The sequence below is a fragment of the Bombina bombina genome, chromosome 1 (assembly GCF_027579735.1).
Source record: "Bombina bombina isolate aBomBom1 chromosome 1, aBomBom1.pri, whole genome shotgun sequence".
In the NCBI taxonomy this organism is placed as follows: Eukaryota; Metazoa; Chordata; class Amphibia; order Anura; family Bombinatoridae; genus Bombina; species Bombina bombina.
In genome coordinates, this window is record NC_069499.1 from 984,173,188 (window position 1) to 984,183,518 (window position 10,331).

General features: G+C 38.4%; 1 protein-coding gene across 2 annotated transcripts; it reads left to right on the forward strand.

Annotated features, from left to right (window-relative positions):
* Window positions 1-1,847: 1,847 nt before the first annotated feature.
* Window positions 1,848-10,051, forward strand: BIRC7 (baculoviral IAP repeat containing 7). 2 transcript variants are annotated; one of them, XM_053708862.1, is made up of 8 exons: window positions 1,848-2,226; window positions 4,743-4,842; window positions 4,916-4,997; window positions 5,500-5,542; window positions 5,720-5,917; window positions 6,171-6,239; window positions 8,731-8,940; window positions 9,849-10,051. In XM_053708862.1, exons 1-7 carry the CDS (start codon window positions 1,848-1,850, stop codon window positions 8,928-8,930), a joined length of 1,071 nt encoding a protein of 356 aa, XP_053564837.1. In that variant the 3' UTR covers window positions 8,931-8,940; window positions 9,849-10,051. The 2 variants fall into 2 exon arrangements, with proteins under 2 accessions (XP_053564837.1, XP_053564847.1); XM_053708872.1 differs by lacking the exon at window positions 5,720-5,917.
* Window positions 10,052-10,331: the final 280 nt, after the last annotated feature.

Below are 10,331 nucleotides of genomic sequence, written 5' to 3' on the forward strand. Positions count from 1 at the left end.
AATCTCTCTATATATATATATATATATATATATATTCCTTACACGTCGCTCTTCATCTGCTGCGCCTCTCTGCCAATCCCTTCACTGGCTTCCTCTTGCCTCTAGGATCAAACACAACTCACTCTTACATACAAAGCCCTCAACTGCACTGCTCCCCCCCTACATCTCAGACCTTGTCTCCAGATACTCTCCCTCCCGACCCCTTCCCTCTACTCATGACCTCCTACTCTCTTGTCACCTCATCACACTCCTGTTTACAGGACTTATCCAGACTGGCTCCCATCTTGTGGAACTCTCTGCCTCGCTCCACAAGACTCTCTTCTAGCTTTAAAAGCTTCAAGTGCTCCCTAAAGACTCTACTGTTCAGGGACGCATACAACCTACGCTAACTTTTCTTAATACCAGTTCCTCTCCTCCACTGCAATCCCCTGAACCCCCTTAGCATGTAAGCCTAAGAGTCCAGCTGTTTGTAGATCACCTTCTTAAGAGCTGACCACAACAGTGCAACTCTTGGCAGGGCCCTCTACCCTATAATTGTTTTGTTGTACTCCCCCTTTGTTTATAGCGCTGCGGAATCTGTTGGCGGTCTACAAATAACCGATAATAAAAAATATCTACCTAATTGTTCTCAGCATGAGATAAATAAGGCAAACACTAGGTTTCCACCAGATCCTCATTACTTTATAGAAATTCTGTGGAACTGAAAATCAAAAGTCTTTAGAACTAGATTACAGGGAAAGGGACAAAATAAAGAAATTGCAAAGGTGTTTGTTTTAGTTATTTAATACACACATTTTATTGAACAACCTCATAGCATGTAATGTCCCTTTAAAGACTTGGAATGTCTTAACCCTAGTCCCCAACCCTGTAGCAATATAAGGTACTAGGTGAAGGTGTAAAAACTAACTTAAGTTTCTATCTACAATACAGGTTTATTAAAGGTTTAAAGAATAGCCATCTGTGACAATACATTGGTCATTCCTCCAGCGGTTGATTAGACTGAACCTCTATCAACACCACCATAACGCTCCAAGTCTTCTCTTGACAGTCCCCAAACCAGGTAATTATGTTCTCTCCTAACTGGTTACTTATTCCCTGTCGCATATTAGCAGTCTGCTAAACATTCAAGTGACAGTCTACTTGTGTTTTTTTTTTTTTTTTATTAGATAGATAACGCATTTACTATCCATTCCCCAACTTTGCACATCTAACATTCTTTATAACCTCTAAATATGTGCCTGTTTCTTAGCCCCTGTAGGCTGTCCTTTATCTCATATTGTATTAGCTTTTCACAGCCTGAAAGTGCTAGTTCGTGTGTCATAGATTATATGGTGCTCACTCCAGTGGAGTTATGCACTAACCAGCAGTAGTTGGCTAAAATAAGATTTTGTAAAAAGCACTAAGGGGTTAGTCTGCATGGGCTTAGATATAGGTAAAAAGTAAAGTTATCATAAACGTTTTAGCAAACTGAGGAATGGTTAATAAAAGCATTATCTATCGTTATTAAACCATATAAGGTGACCATTTTTATTTTAGGTATAAACACTTATCTATTGACAAAGCTATTCACATCCTAAATGGGCACACAAATAGCCCTGTATAACACTATACCTGCTGACCAGCGGTACTATTTTATCTTTATTCTTTTTCATTCCCAGCTAACCTGGTGACCACCTGCTGATCGGCCCCTGACCTCCCCTAGTGACACCATGAGCTGGTGGTCCGTGAGAACCAGCCCCGCTGACTTTACATCCATGGCCACCGGCCTAGACATGCCCAGTCCTGAAGACATGCTCCGGCGACTGCTAGGTCCTCAAAGCCCTCCGCTGACAAGGGCTCAGTCAGGCATGCGATGCGAGGCCCGGCGGCTACGCTCTTTCCAAGGGTGGGAGGGTGCGGTTCCTGCGGCTGAATTGGCCCGGGCGGGGTTCTTTTACTTGGGACCAGGGGACCGAGTGCAGTGCTTCTACTGCGGGGGAGTGCTGCGCTGCTGGGAACCCGGAGACAGACCACAAGTCGAGCACTACAAGTTTTTCCCGGACTGTCCCTTCGTTCAGGCGGACCGACCGGACGGACAGGTGTTGGGTCGCTGGGATGACGAAGGGAGCCAAGCAGTGTATCCTGAGCTAGAGAGTGAGCAGCAGAGACTGGACACCTACCGGAACTGGCCGCGGTACGCTGAGGTTAGCCCGGAGCAGCTGGCACAGGCGGGCTTCTTCTACACAGGTGAGGGGACCGAGTGATGACGAAACAAGTCACGTGCGCTGCTCAGGCTTCCCTCACTCACACACATACAGGGGGGTTGTGTATCTGTGTTTGGAGGAAGTTTTTTTTCTTTTTCTTAACCTGCAAGTTCCAAAAATGAATAGATAGTGATACTGTGCAACTGTTCGTGCTTTATACAGTTTCCAAATCTTTGAAAATGCCTCCCTTGCTCAGTTTCAAAGAAAAACAAACTTACAAAAGACTCCTCACATTTTCTAGTTTAATATCTATAAAGTAACCGGCCCTTGTCATGTTACTCAATTCAGTTCTGAGGACAGTTAAAGGGACAGTCTAAACAAAAATTGTTTGGTTTTAAAAAAAAAAACAACAAAAAACTCCTTTACTATCCATTCCCCAGCTTTGCACAACCAACATTGTTAGGTTGTTATACTTTATAACATTTAAACCTTTAAATCTCTTCCTGTTTCAAATGCTCTATTGTCAGCCTCTTAATCTCATGCTTTATTTGTTTTTCACAACATTGTGTTCACACCCGGAAAGTTATTTAAGAGTTAGCCCAACACAGTACTAACTGCAAGCCAATAGTCATGTAATCAGAGGTAAAAAGTATATTAATATAACTGTGTTGGTTATGCAAAACTGGGGAATGGGTAATAAAGGGATTATCTATCTCTTAAAAGAATAAAAAAAAATTCCATTGTAGACTGTCCCTTTAACTACTTATCAGCTCATTTCTAACGGTAACTAAATCCCTATTCCACACCGCCATTGTTTGCACCCTTTAGTGGCTTATTTGTTCCTAATTTTCCTCAGATTAGATGAGGGGAAATCTAGGTTACGAGTCAGCGCCTGTTGCTTTATAGACAGTAAAACTATAAACTTATTTCTTCAACATTAAAGCAACTAATAACATGAAATATTATTATTATTACAACCAGTCTAATATTTGATTTGAATGAATTCTAGTTAACGAGGGAATTGTTTATCTCAATTTAATAATGGCATAATCAATTGGTATTTTATAAATTTAAGGACTATTTAAATAGCTTTGTCAGTGTTAGTCTGTGGGTTAAAAGGAGCATATGGCTGTATAATACTAAAGGATGGGGACATGAGACTATAGCTGCACTAGTGCTAGGTCATTCACTGCCACACATACAACCTGTAGCAATGGAAAGCTATTCTGTAGATTAGTGACCAGCTGACACATGCAGGTGATAATGACCTACAGGTTCACAATAGGGTTATTAAACCTTCTGGAATATAAAGGATCTTTTGGTACCTCCTGTATACTCTGCCTTTTATTAAAGGGACAGTATACAGTACAATTTTTTTTTTTTTTTTTTTTTATTTTATAAAATGGGTTGAGCTTTGTAAGTATAATCAGATTTCATTACTTTATCATATTGTGTACATATAAATGCTGCTTTATATTATCTGTAAACTAAAGACCAATACTTGGAGAGAACAATGGAAAATTAACATTTTATTTTAACTCTTCTATGCCCCACTGGGAGTGTAATTTCTTCTTCTGCTGGCTGTGTTTACATATCTTATCTATAGCTTGGACCTAAGGCCAGAAACTTTCAGACTAGGTGGGGATACCACAGGCTAAATCGACTATTTCAAATGCCAATAGAAAGGTCAAGGAAATGCTTGTAAACAATTTAATATACTCCAATAGGTAAAGTGGATCATTGGGAACAAATTAAAGGGGAGAACATTTTTGAGTAAACTGTCCCTTTAAAGGGACAGTCTAGTCAAAATTAAACTTTCATGATTCAAATAGGGCATGCCATTTTAAACAACTTTCCAATTTACTTTTATAATTAAATTTGCTTTGTTCCCTTGGTGGTATTTTTGAAAAGCTAAACATAGGCAGGCTCAAACTGATTTCTAAACCGTTGAAAACCGCCTCCTAGCTCAGAGCATTTTGAAATTTTTTCAGTTACAGTACTAGTTCATGTGTGTCATATAGATAACATTGTGCTCACTCCCGTGGAGTTATTTAGGAGTCTGCAATGGTTGGCTAAACTATGTCTGTCAAAAGCACTGAGATAAGGGGGCAGTCTGCAGAGGCTTAGATACAAGGTAATCACAGAAGTAAAAAGTATATTAATATAACTGTTGGTTATGCAAAACTGGGGAATGTGTAATAAAGGGATTATCTATCTTTTTAAACAATAAAAATTCTGGTGTAGACTGTCCCTTTAAGGTGTTCCTGTTCCATTTGTATCTGTTGGATCGTGGCAAATTGTTACTGCAGAATGACAGTTGAGCTAACAAAATGACAACAGTATCATCACCTCTGCTGAAGACAGTTAGTTACAGATATTTAACAGGGTTAGACTTGGAAAGCATGCTGTGTGCACCTCTCTCATAAGAGATTCTCAGTTTTTGAGTTACATGGGAAGGGAAAGTTTTAAAATGTATTAGAGGTTTTAATATAAAATGGTTAATAGTAAACTGACACTTCTCGGTCTACCAATATCATATTTTTTTTTTTTTCTTTTCAGGACACACTGACAATGTAAAATGTTTTCATTGTGATGGGGGATTAAGGAACTGGGAGAGAGGAGATGATCCCTGGAGGGAGCACGCTAGATGGTTCCCAGAGTGAGTAATCTAATAAGTGACTTAGTCTTCGTCCTGTGAGGTTATAGGCTAACAGTCTGTTTTCTTGTAACAGGTGCGAGTTCCTTGTGCAAAGTAAGGGTCAGGCGTTTGTTCGCACTGTGCAAGAGGCCTATCTTAGCAGCCCTGAGAGCTCTGTGAGTTGGATGATTGTGTGTGTGGGGGGGGGGGGGGAGACTAACATTGGTACAGCAGGTGCAATGGCACCAGGGCCCAGGTGCTGAGGGGGCATAGCAGCCAATCTATACATAAGCATGTGTATGCAATCTTTATCTAGCTATCCTGAAAATCACTATAGAAGCTTGTATTACTTACTACTGAATTACCTTTGGGGTCCCTAAAAAAAAAAAAAAATTGCACCATGGCCCACTACTGGATTATTGGGATGCAGGAACCAGACTGGGCATTTAAATTTTAATGTGTCCAAAGAAAATTCATGGTGTAGCTTATCTTAATTTCAAAGATTTTATGAGCACACAGATATCCCATACAGAGTTTCCATTACTCTCTTCGCCCTTTTATTTTTATAACCAACATGTCTATCAAATTTCAACTTGAGGTTTAAAAACCATTAGTATCATTCTATTGTGGCTTAAATCACCTTTAGTCACACTTGATTCTTTCTATTGGTCTCCACAGCCAGAAACCCGCCAGCTAGATAGACGCCAAGTCTCTTCCACTGGTAAGTGATGTCTGCCACTATTTTCAAATCTGGTAACCACACAGGCCAACATTTTGTAGTGCCTAAGTCTCGAACACCATTGAAAGCAATGAGCAGATAGCTAAGGCAGTAATCTGTTGTGTTAAGCATGTGTTGGTTGTGTGCAGCCTGCCTACCTCACTACATGCTACCTTGCAGATTCCCCTGGTGACTTGCAGTTGCTTCTCCAGTCCTCATCAGCACAGGGAGCCCTTCAGATGGGGTTTGACCGGAGTCTGGTAGAGAGCCTGGTGCAAAGCAGGTTTCTGCTGACTGGAGCCGCATATGATTCAGTGTTTGACCTTGTCACAGACCTATTGCAGGCAGAAGAGGAGGCAAGAGTTGTTCACAGCCCAGGTATAGAGCTTAGCCTTTAAGCAAGGTGTTGGCCAGTGTGGAGCAGTGTGTGGTTTGGTTTTGGTTGGAACTGTGTGGGTTATATCTATCCTAATCTCAAGTTTACATGAGAAGTAAAGTGTGCCTACTTAACGGAACTCGTAGAGCATAATGTTATCGTGTGCTTTTCACTGAAGAGATTTCTGCAAAATTACCATTATAGGTTGAATAAACTTCTTTTTTTTTAATTTTTTTTTTTTTTTTTTCTTGGCAGAACCTGTGAGAATCCCAGCTGCCCCGATACAAACAAACCATTCAGAACACCAACACCCAAAGGAACCAGGTAACATAGCTAAGCTGAATTGAGTAGACAGCCATATTCTGCAGTACCCTAGAAGTTTATTGTCCAGTCATCTAGCAGATGTAATCATTTACGCTCAAGCGGAAAGTGGTGATATCTATTTTGTAGCTTGTCATTGAATTGGTGTTTGAATAAAGTCTGGAGTATTACATAGCCACATTAATCTGACTTTAGTCAAAGAAACTGCACATAAATTTCAAATTCTTCACTCCTATTGGTCTGATTTATTGCTGTGATGTTATCCCTACTGTGGTGGGTTTTTTTTTTTTTTTTTTTTAAATGCTGATTTCCAATGTATGTTTCACACCAGAAAAGCACATACTATTTGTCATCTGGCCTCACAGTATCTCTTGCTCTGACTTGTAACCACTACTACCTCAGAATAATCTAGGATATACCCCCACTACAAATTTCTATCCCATTTTTGGATACTTACAAACTTCTTAATAGGGACCTGATGAGGCCTTCCAGTATAGTGGTGCTAATAGTACCCATACTCATCTAGGCTATCCTTGCTGTCTAAATTTAGGTACCTCTTAAACTGGGCTGCCACCCTCCCCTCATTATCTGCCACCATTTACATTAATTCCCATGTTAAATAATTTAATGTTAATCCATTTAACATTCCATCAACTTTCTTAAAGGGACACTGTACAGTAAAACTTAATCCCATTTTAAAATCTTCCCAATGAAACTGCTCATTTACCTTATTTTGTTCATTATGAAATAGCTGAATTTGCCTGATAAAACTACCACCTAAACTGTGTATAAATTAACATTTTTAGTATTTGTCACTTCCACCCCCACTGAGCTACTAATTTTAAATAGCTTTCTAACTATCAGCCTTTGTAGATTAATAAGGATTTCTGGTTTTCAAAGAGCAAGATGGCTATTTCATGTACACAAAGAAGTAATTTCAGATCGTAATTAACATAAAATGTTTTACTTTGCAGTGTTTTTTTTTTGTTTGTTTTTTTTCTCTCCCAGTTTTATTTTGCCAGACAAGTGGGACAGTATAATTAAAGGGACACTAAACCCAAATTTTTTTCTTTCGTGATTTAGATAGAGCAACTTCCTAATTTAATCCTATGAATTTTTCTTCATTCTCTTGATATCTTTATTTAAAAGCAGGAATGTGATGCATAGGAGCCGGCCCATTTTTGGTTGAGAACCTGTGTTATGCTTGCTTATTGGAGGGTAAATGTCAGCCTCCAATAAGCATGCGCTATCCATGGTGCTGAACCTAAAATGGGCTGGCTGCTAAGATTTACACTCCTGCTTTTAAAATAGATAGCAAGAGAATGAAGAAATATTGATAATAGGAGTAAATGAAAAATTTGCTTCAAATGCTCTATCTGAATCATGAAAGAACATTTGGTGTGTCTGGCTTTTTTTTTTTTTTAGTATCTGGGGATACAACATGCAAAAATAGCTACTAGTTAGTTCAACTAACAAAATAAAGCAGTCTTGTACTTTAAAATATTCACATTTAATGTGTTGCCAAAGGTCTATCACCTACTGGAGTATATTTGACAGCCGCTCTTCCTTTTTTTTTTTTTTTTTTTATTTTTTTTATTTCAGAGCATACAATATCTTTCCAATTAACTTTAATTTTCTCTGTCCCTTGGTTTGTTTTGTTGAAAAGCTTACCTAGCTTGTGTTTGGTGGCTGCACATATATGCCTCATGTGATTGGCTTACCAAGGTGCTCAGCTAGCTCACAGTAGTAGAGCATTGCTGCACCTTCAAGGTAATGAAGCAATATTGATAACTGAACTAAATTGGAAATTTGTTTACAAATGTGCGCTCTATCTAAATCATGAGAGAAATTGTTTCATGTGCCTTTTTAAGCCTACTTAACTGCTCACTTTGTCTACTGAAATCTATTGTACACATTCTATAGACTTCCAGCCTCAGCTGAAGGTCTATAATCATGGAGATTCTCACAAACAATATGTAGAATTGTCAACAGTTCTCCTAGTAGATCTAGTATGAAATGTCACAAGCCCACCTGACATAGATTCTATTATAAACACTTTGTACAATTTGTAAACTTATGGGAAGGTGTTTAACAGTTTGAATCACTGATGAACAACTTTCTAATACATGGCAGGGGCAGGTCAATATTTTAGAAGCCTTAAGGGGCACATTATGTGTTTAATAACCATAAATGTATATGCACTAAAATGATCCAGTAGCACAAGTCATGCTTAAGTAAGGTACCCTGGGCTATTGAGTTTTAGTCAATCCACATAAAAAAATCTGGTGCACACTTTGGTTCTGCCTTTCCTGGGGGTGCCTGTAGCTCTTTGGCTAAATGGACATTCCTGGCTTATATTATCTATATAACTGCGCCTATACTATAGTTGTTCATAGTCAGTCAGCTATTTTATAATCTCAACATTTTCCAGGAATACTATGTAGCATTTGCTTAACTTGCCTCTGCCCTGTTGTATGCTTGTAACCTTTTGTAGATGCCTTGCTAAGTACAGAAGAGCAGCTGCGACGTTTGAAGGAGGAGCGCATGTGCAAAGTGTGCATGGACCGTGATGTCTCAATGCTTTTTGTACCCTGTGGACACCTGGTAGTTTGCACAGAATGTGCTCCTAATCTGAGACACTGCCCTATCTGCAGATCCACTATTCGTGGCAGTGTAAGGGCTTTTATGTCCTGATTAATGGCAGGTGAGAAAATGAACCTTTCTATATGATTTTATTAGTGCTTAAAAGAATAGAAGTGGTGGGTTATCCTGGTCCATTTTTAGATCCTTCTTATGAAAAGAAAAACCAGATGGGGCTAGGTTAAAGGGACACTGAACCCACTTTTTATTTTATGATGCAGATAGAGCATGCAATTTTCTAATCTCTTTTTTTTTTTTAAAGAAAACAATTGTGTTCAGTATCCCTTTTTAAAGTCACTAGGTTTTGTTTGTGGAAAACACTCTTGGCAAGTGGCTCTTCAGTGCTCTATAGACAGTTTGCTTTGCAGTTACCATTTTAGCATAGTGGACAGACTATATTGGGCAGTGGAAATGAAGTACTGTGCAAACTAGTATAGTGAGTTTTCAGATTGTGGTGTTCCATTAAGCACAAAAGAACACTTCAAACTTAAAGGGACACTGTACCCAAAATTTCTTTCGTGATTCAGATTGAGCATGAAATTTTAAGCAACTTTCTAATTTACTCCTATTATCAAATTTTCTTCATTCTCTTGGTATCTTTATTTGAAATGCAAGACTAAGTTTAGATGCCGGCCCATTTTTGGTGAACGACCTGGGTTGTCCTTGCTGATTGGTGGATAAATTCATCCACCAATAAAGTGCTGTCCAGAGTACTGAAACCAAAAAAAGCTTAGATGCCTTATTTTTCAAATAATGATAGCAAGAGAACGAAGAAATTGATAATAGGAGTAAATTAGAAAGTTGCTTAAAATTGCATGCTCTTTCTGAATTGCAAAAGAGAAAATTTGGGTACAGTGTCCCTTAAAAAAATAAAGTGTTTTAATCACCTTCAAGTGGTAACTGGTTTAATATAAATGGGAAATTAAGTTACTATGCTAATCTAATACTTCGTTGTTTTTTTTTCCCCTCCAGAAATACTTTTGTATTGACACAACTGTACAAGGGCAGGAGTCGGTCACAGCTATTTCAAATGATGGAGCTGCACATACTTCTGTAACATAAATAATTTTGATCAGTTTGTAGAATAAATTAAAATATTTTAATATGAGTAATAAGTAAATTAATCGGCAATACTGTTAAAAAAAATTTGCAATAAAGTATATTTTATGACTTTACTGGTGTATTTGTAATAGTCCCAAAGTAGTGTAGTTTCATTACTTGTCCACAAGGAGGCAATATGGACTCAAACCTGTACATTTCTTTGTATACAGTGTTGCATGCAATGGCATATTATACATTACTGAACAGATTCCGAAAATGTAAAGACTATTTGCAAACTTAAGTTCAGGCTGCACCTTTTGCATAGATCTAAAATGACAATGTATTAAAGGAGCAAATGCAAAAAGGTAAATCATATTGCACACAAATTGGTGTAGCTTTAGAGTAGCTAGCTGA

Excerpts from the sequence above, each read along its gene's own strand:
- BIRC7 (XM_053708862.1), top strand. The coding sequence starts at position 1,848 with ATGCGATGCGAGGCCCGGCGGCTACGCTCTTTCCAAGGGTGGGAGGGT. Across the intron at positions 4,843-4,915 it reads CACGCTAGATGGTTCCCAGA|GTGCGAGTTCCTTGTGCAAA; the intron begins GTGAGTAATCTA and ends TTCTTGTAACAG. Across the intron at positions 4,998-5,499 it reads TTAGCAGCCCTGAGAGCTCT|CCAGAAACCCGCCAGCTAGA; the intron begins GTGAGTTGGATG and ends TGGTCTCCACAG.